Genomic DNA, 20,711 nt, shown 5'->3' on the forward strand with positions numbered 1-20,711 from the left:
GCGGTTATGTTGCAGAAGTGGCTTTGTCGTGACGATCAAAGCTCGCTTTCAGGCATTTTTATGTTGGGAGAGCGAGCTTCATCGTTCTTTCCATGCCATGCAGGTAGCTCCGTCTTCCTTTCCTCGTTTACTGTTTTCATGCGCGTAAGCAGTCGCTAGTGCAAGTTTGCAGAGGAAGGCTCCAGTGATGTCTGGTGCTTTCAGAAAGAGCATCTTGAAATTGATTTCCAACAGCGAGGTTGCCCACCCTTGTACGATTCGGGAGCAAGTCGAGCGACTTATGAAAGTGATCCATCGTGTTAGCTATGCTGTGACCTTCATCAAGATTTAGATTCAAGGCGAGCTCATAGTGCCGTCCAGCTTCTATCACACTTCAGTATCGGCGCCGGTTGGCGTTACCACACCAGCCAGCGTGAAAGCCCTGATCTCGTGCTAACCCAAGAGTACAAGTGCACGTCCAGGCGCCCATCTGCAAGTTCCTTCCCTTTGCTTCGACCCGATACACTCTAGCCCGCAAGTGGTCCTTGGAGTCAGAAGTCGGAGAGGAGGACAAGACGGTGGTGACACGTCAAATCATTGTGACCATTTCTGCCACGACGTTTTGGGGGCTTCTTACTTTGTTATGGTCAACAGTGGAAAGAAGTATCACCAGAATATGGAAATATGAGTTTAGCCCTTGATTATTTGACGCTTTTCGAGTGTCAGGCAGAAGTACCTCTTTGTTAAGCGTGAAATTCCTGGACTATGTCTCGGTAATTAAGCAAGCCCCTGAACATTTGACCGGAGGCGTCATCATGATCTGGACACCTGCTTCTGACCTTCTAGAACCCACGAACTGTTAGCTTCCGCATTATTTATGGCCTGTGTTCCTGTCACCTCCAAGTAGTAGCACTGAGATCGCCGAGAGAATACTCTTCAGGCTATCGAAAGTTTGAGTCTAAGGATAGCTCGTGCGCTCGTTGAGGATAACCAAGCTTCAATGTATTGGAATTAAATATGTGTAAACATTTGCCGACTTGTACTTTCATGAGCTTGTTTCGCGAATCATATTGCATAGCCTCAGATATCTACTCACTCCTTTATAACTGCAGCTGGCGCCATCAAGTGACTTGATTGTTTGAACAAGGTAGCTAATTATAACAGCGTTCTCAAGGAAGCGGCATTGTAGCATTTGGAATGACCTGGTACAGACGTAGAATCTTTGCCTCGTGACCAATGACCTCTACCATATATGGTTTGTCATAGGGCCCGGTGGTTTCATGCTTCCAAACATCCCTCACAGTATACTGATCCCACGCCTCAGTTAAATCCCTCTCCACACTAATACTCATATCCGCAGTAACACCTCCTCTGTTCAATAGAGCAACCGCATAGCTCCCATCCTCCATCTGTTTAGCATAGACTTGCAAGTTTCCTCCATCCTGGTCCCCGACACCGACAGTGACTGCTGCTTGCCCGAGAGGATCTTGCGAAATGGCTATGATTTCCGGATTGGTGAGAGTCTCCATGGAATCAGCATTTAGTGTTCGGACATCGGAACCGATGAGAAGTGGAGACGCCACCATCGCCCACATGCTGAAGTGAGTTCTGTATTCGACACTTTTGCAGATTAGTAGCGGGTTCTATCTCAATAATAGGTATTGAGGAACGTGAATCAATCATCGGCAGCGGAATGCAACGAATGTAACAGCTGGCACAGACGAGAAAAAAGAAGACTCTGGCTCACTTTGAGCAGCCTGCCCCAACATGTTGACTTTTGCCATTGAGTCCAATGATAAGCATATCATAATCATTCCAGTGTCCCGGACCAGCAAACTGAGCAAGGCTGTTGCCACGGTCAAGCAGATCTAAGACATCGAAGAAGTACTTCATCCTATTGCCAGGGTAATCGAAGTCATCTGAAATATCTTGACCTAGCCGAGCAGTTAGCACCGCGAAGTGCCCCGGACATTATTTTCCTTCGCTACGTAATTAAGTGCTCTGGGTCGGTTCCCCATGAAGACCGACCTACTGACGTAAGGAATAGCTTACCTATTCGCCACTGATTGGCACCGTACTGTGCTGCCCATTCCCATGAATCCTAAGTCAATATATCAGTAAGTCTTTTCTGTGCCCGCGGAAAGTTGAGTCTGCTGATCTGCTTCTGTTACAAGTATAGCCCGCTGTGAAGCACGAGCACGGAGACACGAGGCATAGTGATGCTCAAACTTACTGCCCAGCCACAATGGCACGCATGGAAAACTATTGGACGACCACTTGCTAGAAGCGATTGGGACATCGTAAGAACGACTTGTTGGACGACCGATTTCGGGGCGAACTGGTAGGCACAACAAGAATCGTACTTCAGATGATCGATACCCCACGATGCGAACATTCTGGCGTCCTCCTCTTCGTGGCCCTGGGAACCGGCTAAAGATGAATCAGTAAGTGTTTCATTACAACGACACTGTGCAATGGAGCTGGGCTCTCGAAAACTTCCTCCGGGAGAGTTTAGATCTAAGATATGTTTTTAAACAAAAGCAAGTTCTGACGTACTATATCCGGCACAGGTCGTTTGACCTGGACCAGAATAAATGCCCAGCTTAAGGCCTTTCGAATGCGCATAGTCAGCAAGAGCCTTAATGCCGCTAGGAAATTTGACAGGATCTGCTTCGAGCGGGTTGTCTAGGCGGTTTCCTGGGTAGCGCTGCCAGCCATCATCCAGATTTACAAAGACGAATCCGGCTTCCTTCAATCCATTTGAGGCTATCGTATCAATGGTGTCTCGCAATAGGGTTTCGTTGATGTTCGGACCAAATCCGTTCCAACTACTCCATCCCACTACCCAGCTAATTAGTATTGAGGCAACCAGATGTTACGAGAAAAGTATGTGTGCTTCAAACATCTTGAGAGCCGTAGACAGAAGATACTTGTCTGTCGTCTCACTCTAACATCTACCAGTTCTGGGCTCTCTGATGACTCAAGAAAGCAGCAAATAAATGGAGAGATGACACTTACTTGGTGGTGTTAGTGCAAGACCATTGGTCAAGTTTGGTCCTGCAGAGACACTGGTGGAGACTGGCAGAGGGGATGTAAAGGTAGGAACAGCAGATAGGGGTTGAATAGTGTATATATCCGTATAGGTGCTACTCTGGCTCTGTGCACATCCTACACACAGTATGACGAGGATGATCACCAGATAAGTCTGCCTCGGAACTCTCTGATATTGCATTGGAGTAAAATTTAGGTTATCTTGGGAGGGTAAGTAGCGAAAACGGAATAACTGGGTAACGGACGGCAAGTAGCAGCGAAATACTAATTTCACTCACAAGAAATGGGAACCTTCAGGTAAAAATGAGAAGTCGATGAGTGCGCGGCGACTTGTTTAAGTACAGGGAGAATTTAGCCGTCGCTCCCACATCAGATACCCTGGCAAGAATTCGAGAAACGCAGTCGAGAAACGTTACGTTGGGCTAAATGGAAACCCAAAATTTCACGATCATCTTTTGAAAATCACGCACTTTGGATTGTTCTCAAATATCAAACGTTGGGCTTCAAAGTTCTATTCTAAGGACAGTCATCAAGTTTTGGTGATTTGCAATTGAATACTTCTTTAGCTGCCAGAAAGGTTTGTAGTTAGGCACTGCTGCAACCAAAAGTATATCAGATCACGACTTCTGAATAATGGATCTCAACCTTCCACTTCCTGACAAACTCATTTGCACATAAGAAGCGAAAAACTTGAACAAAATCTCTGATAGTTGCGGCTCAAGTAGCTCGACAAATTCCATGACAAAACGACAAGAAGGACATGGTAACTGTTCACCGACTCTCAAAAGTGGTGGGAAGATCATTTACACTCGCGACATCAAAATCCCGACCAATCAACTTTCTAGATGAGGCGAAGAAGGACAGTGTCTGGGAAGCGGTCTAAGACTCGTCTTCCACCGAGACGAATGTTTCTTAGTGAAAGCTCACCATATGATATTCTGAGATCTACTACCCTTTCTGCCCATGCTTCTCGTCTCTGCCATTGAGGATGCTTTCCTCCACTAAAGAAAACCTAGAGTCACGATGAGTCGCGATTTAGCTGCATAATGAGTTCTGGAACATGAACTTGATTTAAAGGTGGACAATTTGGATTTGGCTTGCCTTATGCTGCGAATGATAATCAAGATTTTAAGGCCTGGATAACTCAGAAATCTATCACAATTCCAGCGATAGAAGATCCCAAGGCGATCGTTCTTCGTAATGTAAGACGATACTGTATTCCGGCGTCTATGCTAGTTGTACGGTAAGCACTTGCATGCTTTCAGCATAAACCTTTGACCTTCCTAACTAGGTCATGCACGCTACACTACCTTATGAGTTACCTGTCCTCAATCCGCCACACAACGTATCTTAAAATCTGAATTTATTAACACAGATCTACCAGCACCCGTGATTAACACAGGAAACAGCAGCGAAATGGCGCTCCCAAAGGAGATGCAAGCCCTTGTGTTGGGCGACAATGGCGGTCATTCGGTGAAAGCGATCCCATTGCCAAAGCTACGTCCAAGTTACGTCTTGATCAAAGTCGAGTCTATTGCTTTAAATCCCACAGACTGGAAACATGCTTTCTTTGGCCGCGGAGCAATACCATTCAGCATCCTAGGTTGTGATTACGCAGGAACAGTCATATCCATCGGCGCCGAGGTAACGAAGCCATTCAAGGTCGGCGATAGAGTCTATGGCTGTGCTCACGGTGGCAATTTCAATGAAGCGTACGATGGTGTTTTTGCTGAATATGCTAGTACATATATTCCCTGCGTAGCTTTTGGTTGATAGGTAGCGCTAACCACGAGACTATAGTGGTGAAAGGAGATGTCGCGATGCATGAACCAACAAGTTCTGCTCTTGACTTGAGTGATTTGTGTACTATTCCTCTGGGAAGTATCACTGTTGGACAAGGACTATTCCAGCCGGACAAGGGTCTCGCACTGGCCTGGCCAGATGAAGAAAAAGAGATTACAAACGAATGGTTGTTGATATACGGGGGAAGCACGGCTACTGGCAGTCTGGGTATCCAATTCGCAAAACTGGCAGGGTATAAAATCATTACTACCTGTTCCCCGAGGTGTGTAAAGTCTATCAGTTTGTACCAAGGATGCGAAGCATATTCTGCATTTGAAATCTCTTTACCTCCTGTCCTGACACACGATCTGACAATTGTCTATTCCTTCCCGAGACATGTTGAAACAAGAAATGTTAATTAGCTGCTTATAGAAACAACGATTTAGTCAAATCCCGTGGCGCCGATGAAGTTTTGGACTACAACGATCCTGAATGCGGTCACAAAATTCGACTCTTAACAAAGAACAAACTAAGGTATGCTTGGGATACAATCGGGAGCGGAGAGTCCGCGAAAATCTGTCACGATTCGCTCAGTGATGATCCCTCGATCATTAACCACTATGGCTCTATTCTAATGACCAAGTTCCCGGGAGAAGGGGCAATTTGTACATTCACTCTTATGTATACCCTGTTTGGAGAGGATTTTTTTAAATACGGAAAAAATTGGCCCGCGTCAAAAGAAGATTATGAGTTTGGGAAAAAATGGATGAATTTGACGGAGAAGTTAGTTGCAGAGGGGAAGCTTAAGCCGCATTCAAAGAGGGTGGGAAGTGGTGGTTTTGATGGAATATTGAAGGGAATGGATGACCTCAGAGCAGGGAAGCTGAGTGGGAAGAAGATGGTCTATTTCATATGAAAATCAACACCTGGTGGGGGCAAAAAGGCCACGAGCAACGGCTGCTTCGTGTACCTGTCACTTTCTTGAACACAAATTCACTTGGAAGTAGCTCGTGGGCGTCTTCGTCTACCAAGACACAAATTACCACGATCTTCGCATTATCCCCTTTCCCTTGCAGAAATCTGGAGCGCGGTTCCACGTGCGATACTCGAGACAACGGCTGACTTTTCCCTTCTTCTAGAAACAGTGGCGTTATTGATTGTGGTTTGGGATTGCCAAATGGCCCAGGTTGGCGTTTGTGAGACAGTCATTTTATAAAATGATGATATTACTTTTGTTCACGCTTTAGACCATGCCATCCGAAGACACCGGCCATCCAAAGACGCATTTTTCTTTCAATCTTGAAGATATGGCTACTCGCCATAGGAATACAATCGACCAAGATGGATTTTCTTAGTCTTCTCACCTCTGGCCACAGCGATCAGGGACCACTGCCAACCAGATCCCGAAATGAGCACAACTCCACTACAGATATATTGGAAGAGCAAGAGAAAGGAATCAGTAACGCTCGGATCTACGATTCCAGTCAACGCTTATTGACCTCGTGGCGACAAGTTGTATCGCTCCTCTTTCTTGCTCAAAAGCGAACTCAAATAATACTTGTCTTCAGCGTCTTTTGGGTCTTCTTTTGGGTGTTCTTTCTTATGGCGAGGCACGAGTTTTCAGAGCCCAAGCCACAAGAACTGCCTCAAAGCACTGCTGTCATCATTGTAGATACGGTACCAGAATCTAGCCTGTCGAAACTCTGCAAAGAAACGAAGTGGACAGACGGACTCTGGTTACACTGCCACAATCACGCTTTGAAGATCGGAGACAATGGAGGGTCATTCTCTGGGGGACTCACAAATGCGAGAAATCGATTCCAGACTTGTGTTCGTTTGGCAATAGATCTTGGAGCAGGAGTTCTCATCCCCTCGATCACCGCGAGGGCCGAGGACAATTTGGGGCTTGCCAATACACATGTCATTTGTCCCGATCTCTGGTTCGACATCGAATACTTCAGGTCAGAAGTACAGCAACAATGCCCCCAGCTTCAGATGAAGTTCTGCCAGAATTCCATGGACGGCGCAACAGTGGTGAACATGCCATATCGTCCCACTCATGAGGATCCATCGCATACCAAGACGACCTTCGGTTGCACAGTCAATACTGAACTTCTGAGACGCGACATAAAACGCGAAGAAATCGATCCGATGAAACCAGTCTTGGTCAATTATGGAGATGCCATGTTCACTTGGAACTATACTCGCTGTGACGAGAACCCAACGATCAGGAAAGATTTGATCAAAACCATAAGAAACAGCCCAAGCTTGGTGAATATGGGCCTGGAAATCTTGTCGCATCCGGAATTGGACGAGAAGCCTTTCTTCGGGGTGCATCTTCGAGCGGAAAAGGACGTACCAGCATCGTGGGGACCTGTGGATGTTCAAATGCAGCGTTTTGTCGAAAGCATACTGGCCACCAGCGCGGAGAGTGAAGAGGCGGTATCGACGGTGTATGTGAGCTGCGGAGATCAAGATGCTATTGAGACCTTTCGTCAATTACTTCGGCCGCATGGCTTCTCAGTAATCGACAAATGGTCCTTGCTCAAGGAGGACACCGAACGACTGGAGATATTGAACTCCTTTAATTTCGACCAAAAAGGAGCAGTCGACTCGGAGGTCTTACGAAGCTCGACTTACTTCCTTGGCCATTGGAAATCGACAATGTCACTTCAATTGGTTTATGAACGAGTGATGGATGATGATCCTCAGAAGTGGTTTCGAGAAAATATTTATCCAGAGAGCACTGACCCTGCGACATGTTGTCACCGGAAATGGGTACACAATCTGGTCGTTAGCGGAGATACATTTCAAAAGCTATACATCATAGATGGGCCTGATTTCATGGATACTTTTCCTTGAAACTATGTTACCAAGCACAGCTGGAGTGAGCAGTCACTGTTGTGGGCACTCCCCAGCAGGAGTCCCGAGAAGCGAAGTCGACTATTATTTCTCGGAAGACTAGCTGTGACGAGAGGAAGATGGTTCTGGCATTGATTGGAGGAGTAAAGGAACGCACGATTTTTTATGTTTCTCCTGGACGTTGAAGTGAAACATGAAACATGCCACATAGCGAACGCCACACCATCGAGCTATTTGACGCCTTCAAGCCAAACGGGCATTAAAGGAGCTGTGCTGCAATATCTGACTATCAGGAGTCAGAATCCCGGTCAGAACTCAGCGATCGTTGCGATGAAGTCTCAGTACCACACAAATGAATCCATTAAGTCTGAGACCCTTTGCTTCTTTGATCTTCCAGAGAGCCATATTTGTATGCCCCCTGGCGGAGGTTCTCGAGACTAAAATTGCTTTTTCCCACCAAATCAATACGCCTCTGCCCAATCCCGGCGTGGTTGCGCCGAGCGCATGCAAGTCTTTCAGCCTTTCTTTTGCTCCCTTTTGATTTATTCACGTTCCCTAAATGGGTAAAGTCAACCCCTATCATCTTTGAGGAATTAGACATGCTTTTTATCTCGCGAGTCAAATCAGTCCCTTTGCCTTTCGTCAGCTCTCAAAGAAAGTTTCTGCTCATGATCGCAAAAACTCACCTGGTTACCTCTGGTCTACGAACACCAGAGGCAAAACTATGACAGTCTTGAAGCAAACTGGGAATGGCCGTATCGTATTGTTTGCTCTTGGGCTGCTCATCCTAATCTGGACAGTGGCTTTGAATTTACCGGCAAGTGATCTTTCCCTTCCTCCCTCCTCAAAAAGCTAACTTGAAGGAGCCCCGTACAGAGTCGGCGGGTCTGGTCGATGAGGTTGAGTACGATCAAGATCTATCGGAGGGTCAGCTAGTGTCCTCACTGAGTCCGTCTACAACATCGAAGCCCATTCCCTTTCTAGGATCCGCGTTTGTAGCTCCGACCTCGACGACTCGTGTGTCTAAACCAAAAATTACCGAACCTGCCGTCAAAGATCGACCCTTGATTCTATATTCCTACTTCGAGTCTGAAAATGCGCGAGCGAACTTCAGATACTACCTCGATCATGCTCTCCACGATGCCGCCGACTTTTTGTTCCTCATTAACGGACCAACCGACGCTGAGAAGATGCTGCCAAACAAAGGAAACATTCGATTCATAAAGCGTCCAAATGACTGCTACGATCTCGGAGGATTCGCAGAAATGCTACTGACAAACGACCTATATAAGAATTACCAGAGGTTCATCATGATGAACGCTAGTGTCCGAGGTCCATTTTTCCCCATATGGAGCACGGATTGCTGGAGCGATGTTTACCTTAATCGATTGACAAACCATACTAAGGTATTTTCGTCGTCCATGCGAGAAATGTTACTGATCTTGTCAGCTCATTGGAATGACAATGAACTGTCAGGGTACTACTCCCCACGTTCAATCTATGCTCTGGGCACTCGATCGCGTTGGACTTGAAGTCCTCCTCAACCCATCAGACGAGTTGGTAGCAGAGTACCAAGCTACAGTGCCGAAGGGTGGTCCGGGTGCCAAAATTCCTGATTTGGAAAGGCCAGGAATCAATTCATGTCCTCATTCATACTGGGAAGCTGTTTCGGTCGAGGTACATGCCACTTGGCTTATGAGGACGGCGGGATACGATGTTGAAGCGATGATGTACAGTTATCGTGGGTTTGGGGAACCACTTTCAAGAGGAGAGGTGATAGACCTAGGTGGGGGTCCTGTCAAACACGGGACCTACAGGGAGGGTACTCGCTATGAGGACATCTGTGCTGAATCGTTGGATCCGTTGTACGAGAATCATTATTGGGGCATGACGATACATCCTTGGGATACGATATTCACCAAACAGAACCGCCCTGTCAACCAAGTGACCATCGAACGGCTGTCACAATGGGGCGATGGAATACAATACAGTAGTTATGACCATTGCCAGTAGGCATTGGCTGATCAATTCTGTTCTGAACATATTCAAGATTTCCAGTGCGTGTAATTTGTTTCTGCTTTGCCTTTGCCCCAAGAAATATCTGAATGCCGGTATCTTGTCAAGCAGGAGAGAAACGGTAGAACTTTGATATCCCACATCCAATACTCTAAAATTGAAGTTTACCAACTTTTTCTTCTCAAAACATCACCCGTGCCTCCGATACTCCTCTCAAGCAAAGGCGCCTAAACGTGGCGTTATTGGGGGCGGCACATACTTGTAACCCCCGGAAACGCAAATTAATACAAGACTTTTCATCAGAATCTTAAAATCGGACCGTATCTGATAATTTTTTGGCTTGAAGGCCGCTTCTCTACTGGCCAAACAGCCCTCAAAGTACGCCCATTTATTAGACTTTGAAAAAGGGGAGTAAGGTGGATTGCCAGTATTGAGACAGGTGTATGAGACGGTGGGAAAAAACAATACACTATCTTCCAAGGGATTCAGGAGAGTCTTTTTGCAGAATCCTTTCGTTCCCTGACATCTTTCATATCGTCGTTTCGTCTTTTTAATTCACACTTTCTTTTCGTTGTTGCTTCGTGAATGATGGCCGCTCAGGATAGCGAGTGCAGGTCGAAGACGGAAACTCAAGAGGGTGATGCTTTGATCGAGGAATTCTACTTCGACAACGAATCGACCTTGCCCGGAACCAGCCCTCGAGACTCGCGAAATGTTCGAGAGGAAGACGATGATCTGTCGTCAGTCGATCTTCCTGCCTTGCTGGGACAATTTTCAATTATATTCTGCACTATCTTTTGGATCACAATCGATGCTATTATACCAAGTTTTATCCCTCGATTTGGCTTCCTTGCAGTCGGAAATGCAGCATCCGACAAAAGAGGGAGAGACTCTCCAACCGAATTTATGGACGGGCTCCGCGGAATCGCCACTGTCATCGTGTACGCCAATCACTTCATCGTCAATTGGTTTCCAGTATTGAAACACCAATATGGTCAATCGCCAAGCGACATATTCACTCTGCAGTTACCGATTTTTCGAGTCTTTCTCTCCGGCGGCGCGGCTGTAGCGGTTTTCTTTGTGATATCAGGCTATGTTCTATCATACAGTGGATTGAAGAAGATCTCACTCGACCAAAGATCAGAAGCCTTCGATAGTCTCGCAAGTTCAGTATTTCGCAGATGTATCAGAATCTATCTTCCTTGTGCCGCAAATACTCTTTTATGTGCGCTGTTGGCTTACAACGATCTCTTCGTGCATGATCCACCTGGATTCAATGTATTTCCGACACGATTCCCGACCCTTTCGCTTCAACTCGGGGATTGGTGGCTTCATCTTAAGGAGCTTGTATATCCTTTCAGGAGCGTCGAAGAAGCGATATACAGTCCCCCTTACAACGGACATTTGTGGACGATCCCATTGGAGATTCGAGGATCATGGGTTACATATGGAACCGTGTTAGCTTCAGCAAACCTTATTCCTGCTTGGAGAATGCTTTTCTTGTGCGGACTCAATATTTATGTCTCCTCTTATGCCAAATGGGATCTTTTCTTGTTCATCAGCGGAATCATCATTGCGAATATGGATGTCCAGCGACATATTGCCGCTCGACAAGAAGACGCTAGCCTACATATTCATGGCCAACCAGGCGCAGTGTTTCTACCCACTGAAGAGCCACCGATGATTGAAATGCAACATCTTGATCAAGGAAGCAAATGGTCGTCATGGTCAAGAGTGAGCGGCGTTGGAACACAGCGACCTCTGGCTGTATTGCTCAACATCCTAACCTCACTCCGCCAGATCATTTATGTTCTATGGCCATACATTCTTTTCGTGGCTGCCATGTATACCCTCTCGGGTTTAAAGGACCCATGGGGTATCGATGGCCTCATCATATCCTGGTTCGGGACGTCACAGTCCTCCACCGATTACATGTCCCCCGGAGGTGGGAGGCGCAACCCATGGATGATGATTGGAGCAGCTCTGCTTGTCTATTCTCTTTCCCTTTCCACCAAAGCGTGCCACATCCCAACATTCGAAAGTCGCCCAACCTTATTCGAGCGCCTAAAGTCCTCCTGCAGAAGCTTTCGCCTCCAGTGGCTATTCACAAATTGTGTTTCGAGATATTTAGGGCGTATCTCTTTCGGAGTTTATCTGATGCATGGACCTGTCTTGTTTACAATGGGGACTCGATTCCTGGTTCCTGCTTGGGCTGAATGGGATGCTGGTGGGCCTGACATTGAAGATAGATACATGAGCTGGTTCTATTGGGCGATGGTTTGGAACACTATTGGTGTCATCTGGGCAGGTGATGTCTTTACAAGAGTAATCGATGAGCCCAGTGCAAGATTTGCGGGTAAGGTGGCCAAGTTCATGTCTCGGAACAACAAGGTCACGGCATCTTGACAAAAGGTACGAAGGCGAATGCGATGAAGTGGAAGAAGACACAAAGAAGTATGCCTTGAAAAGAGTCCGTATTCTGCAAAGTTTTCTTTGTTAGTTTTTCTTTCAATTTCGAGGCGAGAATCTCATGCCAACAGATCCTTGGGGAAGGACCGATATTGTATCATAACTATACGTACTACATGTAAAAAGAAGCCGAGGGATACAGCACCTTCCAAATTCACCCCTTATCACGCAAGAAGTCCACTAGCGTGACGCTAGTGACGATATAAGCAGCGCTCACGCTCCAGTTCAGTCAGTGGAGCCTATAAAAATTCAGATGCAGATGTGGGCCGGGCTCTGGGTGCGTCAGCATCCGGTGACACAGTCCCGGATCTGCCCATGTTTGAGACGTTTCTTTTTTGTAGGGGTGGATGAGGTGGAGGACAGGTTGTTGTTGTTGTTCAGTTGGGTTTGCTGTCAGGTTAAGTTTTGTTGTCAAGTTTAGTTTTGTTGTCAAGGTTAGTTTTGCTGTCAGATTGGTTTTGCTGACAGCTTAAGTGTTGTTGTCAAGCACAGTTCCGCTGTCAAGTTGGCTTTGTTGTCAAAAGTTGTGGGTGAACCTGAGAGAAGTGACTTTTGGGATGGCAGACGGACAAGGTTTGGATGTGATTGTTTGAAACTACGAGAGACAAGTTATTGAAAGAGTTGAGAATCCCAAAACCAATTCCCATCAAGAGACGAGATGCTACGACAAAGACAGATGTTGACAGTCATTTTCATCACACTCCCCAAAGTACATTCTCATAGTTCTCACATGTATGACAATTGTCAAGCTCCAAGCTGCTACTAAATTTCCAGTTGCTGTTGACTTTTGGACCGCTGTCACAGCCACAGACCTGTAATTCTCCACCACTTTTTAAAGTCAACCCAGACATCCAGCTTAGCAAAGAATCATTACTATCCAGATCGAAACTCCCCCAACCCGATTTCTATTTTGCCAAAACACAACGTTACCCAGGTCGAACCCCCAAACATGAGCTCATCGCCAAGCGCACATAGCCATCAAGACCTTCTGCAGACCCGTGCTATCGCAGAATCAGAGACGCGAGATGCCCTGTTATGGAACGGCGTTCCCACATCAGTAGATCTTCGCGATTATCGAGAACCGCACCACCGCAACACGCAGTCACGGCCCGACCTTGAGAGGGTTCTTCACCTTCGTCTTTGTTCGTCTCCGGCTCTTGCTTCCAGAAAATAACAAAAACAGAAATCTGTGTTTATATAGAAATTGTAAAGACCTCAAGACGAGCTAAGATAGTTGGGCGTAGGACACGTCTATTCACCTCCAGGTTTTTCAAAGAAGAAAATGGCACGTGATAATATACTTTGTCAAAGGATATAAATTTGCTTTCGCGTTCTAGTTTTTAATTTCTATCCAACAACATAGAGCACGAGCGATCTGAAACAAGGCAGAGGAGCTTCTCAAAGATGAAGTCTTGACTGCGGGCTGGGCTCTTGAGCTTGATATGTTGAAAGGCTAAGAAGCCCAACTTTTGAACACGAGAATGTCTGTCTGAGAAAGTGTGGTAGATGGAATTGATGTACTATAGTAATTATCTCTACAGAAACGTGTATATTGAGAAGCTCAAAATATCGGTACTTCTGCCAGACATTCAGCGCATGCTGGAGTCTTCTTGCATTGCCAGACTCTACTACTACGCAATCCACTCGTTTCAAAAGTAGCACACTAAAGATGTCTATGTATCATGCAAACATCAGGACATACATGTTGGAAAATTTTGGTTTTTAGGCCAGCATTTGAATTCCCGGTCATCAAACTTCTTTGCAGAACGAGAACTTTCTCCTCACCATGCGACGATTATTGAGACGTTAATAGTTCCGCATCGCCTTGTGCAGACTATTTCGAAGTAAGTGCTGAACTTCAGCTCTCAGCGCATTCCGCGCGATTTGCGCTACTTGCGCAATTTGCGCAATTTGCGCTACTCGCGCTGATATCGATGGAGATTCACTAAAATTTTGTTATGCTTAAAGCTCTTCAATTCAAATAGTCGCTGCAAATATCATAACTTATTTGAGAAGAAAGATCTCGAAGGATAAGAAGTAATAATTCACGCATTATCCTCGTCTCAATTCTAAAACAGCATTTCGAAATTACAACTCTCCTCGCATTTCGCGCGATTTGCACTACTTGCGCAATCCGCGCTGGCATCAATGGACATTGGGGATACTTTTCTCCCTGCATGAAAACCTTCTCGAATCATACAGAAAACCATTTCTCGATATACATGGTCACAGTGAATACCTCGAACACTGTAATGACGAGAAGTGACAGTTCATATAAAATAACCAACACTCCTCAATTTAAACTGAACCCTAAGCCCAGATCCCACGCCACGATCACATCTCACATCTCATCTCAAAACACCCAACATCTATCTCCTTTGTCTCACGTGCCTTTTCCTTTTTCTTTTGCCCTTCTTGGCAGATGTGCCGCAGCCACGCGTCGACCCTGCGGCAAGCGGGTAATTTCCCGGAGGCCTGGGAATTGGATTGGGGTTCTGGGTTTGGGGTTGAGATTGAGATTAGATGGAAGGTTGGGGCGCGGTGTTGGTATTTGGGGCTGGGTATAGGGGTTTGAGATGATGGGATCTATCACAGAGCATCTTCACGTGTGACTAAAACTAACATTTCGAGGCGCTATGGCAGCAATTGGACTTTTCTCAGATGCTTGCTATTTGTTTCGTGCCAAAGATATCCGCAGGCTTGATAAATGAGGTGCTTTGGCATCCACAACAGCAATTGATACCGCATGAAATGTTGGAACGATTGTTCAGTTCTTGGGCAAGAACTGCCGGATCTGACTCAGTCGTACAATGCTGCACAGATATATTCTTCCCTCTAAACGGGTACCGCTCGGTAACAGTTGGCTATGCAGGTACAGTGAGGCGTGCAGAAAAAACTCTGTGATGGTGGTGTGGAGATATATTCTTGTACCAGCCTGAAATATCGGCCAACCCATCCAACAAATCACCAAAATGCCTCAATGAAAACTTGCATCGATGACTGCATGACAGAAAAACATTCGTGTGATTGAGTAATACTGCAACGACACGTACCTAGAGAAAATTGAAAAAATCATCATGGTGGTGTGGAGAAAATGTAAGTCTTCCATAAATTCATTCGTTGTCCAACTTTTCCAACGGAACGGGAAGTTCGAGTCTATTTCCTATCCAATGAGAATGCGAATAGAAATTGACTAAACAGGAAGTACAACATGACATGACACAGCAGCGTCGTCGAGGCTAAATCACGACCTGCTGCTGTGCTGACAGATCAGCGACGGCGGACCGATGCGAGAAGGATCCGCCCGTCCAACACAGCATCTACTTAGAACCGTCCGTACAACAAGCTTGGCCACGACAGCACGTCTTCCAAGGTCACGCACAAACTCTGCCAACAAAGAACCTTGGAAAACTCTGAAGGTGGTGTGGACCTCGGCCTGTGTCGTCTCAAGGTCGGTCCTCTTGTGGCCTCTGAATGGTGCCCAAGCGAAGGGCCTCATGTTTCCATTCAGCGCGCGAGTAAAAGAAAAACCACAGACGAAAGCGAGCAAGAGTTGTTTCGTATGCGGGACTAGAGAACTTTTAGGACAAGAATAATTTCGCTCCCTATAGGAACGCAAACGGAAAAAGAAGCTGCAGGTAGGTGCAGGTCGCAAAGATGGTGATAGGATAGGTGTTTTGGTACCTGCAGAACGCGGTCAGATTGTACCTGCTTGGGGGCGTTATCTTGGCATCAGGATTCTGATAATAGACTTTTGGGGCGCTGAAGCGGCAGTTTGTCAGTTGGAGTTGGTGTTGCGAAGGAAGGAAGGAAGGAAGGATTGAGTTTAATAATTTATTATGAGTTTAGGAAGGGCTGAGAATTAATTAATTAATTAATCTTGAAGCCTTATCGATACGGTACCTACTGTAGAGATGTTGGTGATATGAAGAGTGATTAGACTGGAAAAGGGGAATCACATGTCGGGACCTTCCGCTTTGGGCAATTTGGCCAGAAGCAGAGCCGAAAAAGGGAACGTGCCATTTCTCTGCCGTGCCGTATCCAAACTTCACTCACTCTTCTTTCTTCTTTCTGGCTCCCGAGAAAACTTTCTCCCTAAGACAAAACCAAACATCCGGATCGATCACTTTTCGAAGGCGAGACCAAGAAAAGGAGGATCATGGGTAAGAAAAGTAAGGTAACTCGCTGAGTCTGCCGAGAAAGCCTTTGTTTGGCTTACGAATGCGTTCGTTTTCTGTTTTCTTCTCTCCGTGGACCTGCATCCACAAATTCACGCACACAACATGCAAGGGCGCAAATCCGCTTCGCTCATTATTCACGCCTCGCACCCGCCCAGGTCTAGAACATGGGTGATACCTAGACAAGCAGTGGAGGCCTGTTCATCTTATCGTGTGGTTTCGAAACAAGCCGCGCTGAACATCTCCCCAATCACCATCCGCCAAAGGCGCCCCATCAGCGGCTCCCCTGAATCGGATGCGCGCCGCTGGGATCGCTAGTCAGGAACCACCAGAACCATCAACCTCGACGCTCAGGGGACGGAAGTGAATTTCCACCAGGACGCGTTTCATCCCTCATCAGAGCTGCGAATGAGATGAACTCCCCAGATCCACCATGCAGGTAAGATTGCCAAGGCCGACGTGTGCATCTCGCTCCAGAAGGCAAAGCCAGGAACAGAACCTCTCTTGGACCCTGGAGAGATCTGTGCCATGCTGGGGAAGGGAGACGCACTCGTTCACGCCCCACTCGAAACAACGACTGATTGACCAAATGCAGTTCTAGTCCCCGATCACATCCTGGTGACTTGGGCTGATACGGGCTGGCTTTGCCGGCGCCAGCGAAAAAGAGGATGAGGACCCATCACCCTATAGATATCTTCACATCTGCTCTTTTCGAACCTCTCTTTTCTCTTGCTCTTCACCCCAACTTTCGGAGTTACTTTCATTCTTTTACTCGGTCGCACTTGAAGTTGCGTGCCTTTACCACTATTGTACTACAGTACAGATCAGTCATTCCTTCTTTGCACAAAGATTACCATTGTTGATAGAGTCAACTCGCTTTCACTCCGACAGTCACAATACCAACGCCAACACAATAACAACCGAACGATCATTCCCAAAACCCCCGATCTTTATCACAACTTTGAATTCTAGACTTTAGAACTTAACATCGTCAATATGCGCACTACATTTTCCAACCTCGCCATCCTGGCCTCCTCTTTGCTGGTCAAAGAAGTCTTCGCTGCCCCTGTTCAGGAGAGAGCTACATACATCGATACCGACATTGTCATGGTTACGGAGGAAGTAACTGTGACAGAGATGCCCGACGGATCTTACGAAACCGGTGCTCCTGTGGCCATTGGAACCGGTATCCTTACCGGTACTCCAGTTCTGTTTAGCGAAGCTTCTTCCGCTACCCCTATTGCGACTCCAACATCTTCTGCTGTTGAGATTCCAGCTACCACTTCTTCTGCCATGTCCACTTCTTCGTCGTCCTCTTCGACTGGTGCGGTGTTCATCCAGAACACCCATGTGAGCGATATCCACACTGCTTCGAGCTCCTCCACTCCAATCGTTGTGGCTCCTACATCCACCTCGGTTGCACCAGTCGTGACACCAACAACCCTCTCCACCAAGGCATCCACCACACCTGTACCAACAACCTCGAAAACCACATCTTCCGTCGCTGTTGCCACCACTGCATCCTCGTCATCCAAGAAGCGTGGATTGGCATTCAACGATGCATCCCTCACCGACGCTTTCAGCTCGTCTTCAGAAGTTTCATGGGCATACAATTGGGCCTCGTCCACCAGCGACGCTATCGCTTCCGGCCTTGAATACATCCCCATGCTCTGGGGCTTAGGCTCTGACAACACCGATGGCTGGTCCAGCATCGCTACCAAAGCAATCGCTGCTGGATCCACCGCCCTCTTGGGATTCAACGAGCCTGACTACTCCGGACAATCAGACTTGACATACTCTCAAGCCGCTACCGGATGGCAGACATTCATGGAGCCATTCGCTGGAAAGGCTACCCTTGTCTCACCCGCCGTCACCAACGGAGGATCGCCCATGGGTCTGACCTGGTTGGAGAACTTCATCTCCGCCTGCACTTCCTGCACCATCGACGCAGTTGCCATCCACTGGTACAACGGCGGAACTGCCGCTGACTTCCAATCCTACGTCCAGCAAGCCTACACCGCAGGCGGCAACCGCCCTCTCTGGATCACCGAGTTCCAAGCTTCTGGCACCACCGATGAGCAGAACTCGTTCTTGGAGGAAGTCATTCCTTTCTTGGACGGCAGCGACATGGTTGCCAAGTACGCTTACTTCATGGCTTCAGACGGCATCTTGCTCACTTCCGGTACCACTTTGAGCACGTTGGGAGAGACGTTCGCTAGCTTTGTGTAAGAAGATATGGGGTGATACGAAATGATGATGAAAACAATACGCTCGTTACAGATAGCCAAAAGACATTACGTTCTTGTACATACTTTCTTGTGCGCACAAATAGGGGGCGAACGAAAAGGGAAACTGGTGTTGGGAGACGGGACAACATATCTTGGATATACAGTAGGAAATCGAAAATTTGGTATCCTTGACAAACAGACTTCTTTCGTGCAGTGAGGATCAGTGAAACCAAACAAACAAATAACATTGTGGCTCGTCAACTAACAAGCCCATCCTCCTCCCTCCTCCCTCCTTCTCCCATCGTGAAACACCGAACCCAAACTCCCAACCAACCACTCCCTTTCCGTCCAGCAAACTAGAAACGCTCGCTCGTTCGTTCGCAGAGATAGGGACTTTCTGTTGCACGTCGCATTCTTGATTGAGCCACGGCCTTCATTTCGGTTCCTTTGAGGGTGAGGTGGCTGGCTAGAATGAAGGTGAGTGAGTGAGGGACGTCAAGGGAGGAGGATTGCGCGTCGGAAACTTTTCGGGACGGGAGGGAAGCGAAGAGGGCACGTGGTGAGATTTTTTTCCCCTCTTGTGCTGGGGTAGAGAGTAGAGGGGTGGATTATGGTTGACTGGCATTGAGTGGTGGAAGGGTGAGGAGGGTCAAGATGGATGGGGTTGTGAAAGTGAACGTGAGGAGGACTGGACGGCACGGCGAAGGGTTGTTTCGAGCGTCGGTACTGTAGGTAGCGAGAGAGACGCTGGTGTGACAGCGGAGGATTTTCAGGGCTGGGCCGAGCCTCCTGGTGGATGCAGGTCGATCGGATTGTATATCTCCGTTTGGATCTTTTGATGTTTCGAGATTTGGTGATTTTTTGGATCTGGGGTTGGACGATCCTGAGAAGATGAAAGGTTCAGGCAAGACGAGTGTTTTGGTCACTTCGGAGGCGAAGTTTGGTCGGGTTGGTGATAATCTGTATGAAAAGCACTTAGCTTGAAAACTTACTTCTCCTGTTAACACTGTAAGATCTTAGGTTCCTGCCGTAAAAAGTTCCAGCATTTATCCCAACAGCCGTCTTCTCCCAAGACAAACCGTCTCCCTCACTAAAATGCTCGATGTGCAACAACACTATTTATCTATCTGACTTCGAACTTTAAGTTGGCCCTACGGAATTAGAGCCTCAGTTCAGGCGGGCGTCTCTGGTCCGATGAAGTATCTTGACAAGGCTACGCTGTGTATTTTAGGCTAGCATTCATGCAAAGACTTTAACCAACACTCCGGCGCTTTGCTAAAAGGTGCGATGGGCAACAAAGTATTATTAAGGACTTGGATGCAGAATTTAGGCCCGGAATTTGACAAGTTTGGCTTTTGCATGAGAGTTTGTCATGGCAGCTTCGGTTGTTGTTGATTCCAAACTTTCCGCCTGGAGGTCTCTTCGAAGGACTTCCAAGCTTCAACTACGAACTCTGCCAACGAATGAGTAGATACTGCGATGAGGAACACAAAGCTTTTTGGGGGACGATTTAGAGCTTGATTGTTATCAAGCATGAAGTGAGTCTACTTTAATGAATCGCTTCGAGACAAGTTTATGGACATGAGTCGAGTAGTTTGTAAGAAAACGCTAACATATCAAGAGTCACCTTGCTAGAACAGCGAGCCAGTGTATTGACTAAAAAGCACGATGCGCAACAAAGATCATAAACTCTTGGAGATAAGGTGGTAAGAAATTCTAGTCTATCTTTCGACCAGGAAGTGTGTTGACTAACAAGCGCGATGTGCCACAAGACCCTACCTATGTATTGGAGATCAGGAGGAATCTTTAGTGTGTTCTTTAAGCATGGAATGGACGAGCCACTGTGTTGACTAAAAGTCGCGATGCGCAACAAAGATAAAGGGCGATTCTGAGTCTTAGGACGCAGTGCTGATCGAGGTGAGGAGTTAGTGGTTTTGTAGTTAAAGGTTCATGTGGACATGATTCGAGTGCGGCAAATGTCAAACGGGGTTCTAGAAGCTCGAAGCCTGGGACGGGACGGGCCAGGGATGGAAGCACATGGTTTTGCCACCATCAACGAGAGGGCCTTTGCTCACCAACATATTATCTTCGAGAGCATGCGTCGAGCTGTTAACTTTTAGGATATGAACCACGATTTCGAAAGAGA

At 47.0% G+C, this 20,711-nt stretch overlaps 6 protein-coding genes across 6 annotated transcripts; 5 read left to right on the plus strand and 1 right to left on the minus strand.

The window, feature by feature from the left end:
* Positions 1 to 1,148: 1,148 nt before the first annotated feature.
* Positions 1,149 to 3,211, minus strand: LY89DRAFT_764625 (glycoside hydrolase; the record flags this gene model as incomplete). Its single annotated transcript, XM_018221643.1, has 6 exons — positions 1,149 to 1,599; positions 1,727 to 1,913; positions 2,032 to 2,080; positions 2,213 to 2,409; positions 2,536 to 2,828; positions 3,156 to 3,211. 6 exons carry the CDS (start codon positions 3,209 to 3,211, stop codon positions 1,149 to 1,151), a joined length of 1,233 nt encoding a protein of 410 aa, XP_018062845.1.
* Positions 3,212 to 4,345: 1,134 nt separating this feature from the next.
* LY89DRAFT_724961 (putative zinc-binding oxidoreductase ToxD) lies at positions 4,346 to 5,933 on the plus strand. The gene is made up of 3 exons (XM_018218943.1): positions 4,346 to 4,771; positions 4,831 to 5,095; positions 5,245 to 5,933. Exons 1-3 carry the CDS (start codon positions 4,447 to 4,449, stop codon positions 5,726 to 5,728), a joined length of 1,074 nt encoding a protein of 357 aa, XP_018062846.1. The 5' UTR covers positions 4,346 to 4,446; the 3' UTR covers positions 5,729 to 5,933.
* A 34-nt stretch (positions 5,934 to 5,967) lies between these two features.
* On the plus strand, positions 5,968 to 7,757 carry LY89DRAFT_331873 (uncharacterized protein). The gene has a single exon (XM_018206795.1). It carries the CDS (start codon positions 6,154 to 6,156, stop codon positions 7,672 to 7,674), a length of 1,521 nt encoding a protein of 506 aa, XP_018062847.1. The 5' UTR covers positions 5,968 to 6,153; the 3' UTR covers positions 7,675 to 7,757.
* A 972-nt stretch (positions 7,758 to 8,729) lies between these two features.
* On the plus strand, positions 8,730 to 9,687 carry LY89DRAFT_599526 (uncharacterized protein; the record flags this gene model as incomplete). The annotated part of the gene is made up of 2 exons (XM_018210097.1): positions 8,730 to 9,080; positions 9,124 to 9,687. Coding segments are annotated over 2 exons (915 nt in total), but the record flags the coding sequence as incomplete, so codon positions are not given.
* A 384-nt stretch (positions 9,688 to 10,071) lies between these two features.
* LY89DRAFT_764630 (uncharacterized protein) lies at positions 10,072 to 12,263 on the plus strand. The gene has a single exon (XM_018221644.1). It carries the CDS (start codon positions 10,276 to 10,278, stop codon positions 12,094 to 12,096), a length of 1,821 nt encoding a protein of 606 aa, XP_018062849.1. The 5' UTR covers positions 10,072 to 10,275; the 3' UTR covers positions 12,097 to 12,263.
* A 5,070-nt stretch (positions 12,264 to 17,333) lies between these two features.
* Positions 17,334 to 18,566, plus strand: LY89DRAFT_599598 (uncharacterized protein; the record flags this gene model as incomplete). The annotated part of the gene is made up of 1 exon (XM_018210103.1): positions 17,334 to 18,566. The coding sequence occupies one exon, from the start codon at positions 17,334 to 17,336 to the stop codon at positions 18,564 to 18,566; it is 1,233 nt and encodes a 410-aa protein (XP_018062850.1).
* Positions 18,567 to 20,711: the final 2,145 nt, after the last annotated feature.

Source organism: Mollisia scopiformis (assembly GCF_001500285.1).
Source record: "Mollisia scopiformis unplaced genomic scaffold LY89scaffold_32, whole genome shotgun sequence".
NCBI classification, from domain to species: Eukaryota; Fungi; Ascomycota; class Leotiomycetes; order Helotiales; family Mollisiaceae; genus Mollisia; species Mollisia scopiformis.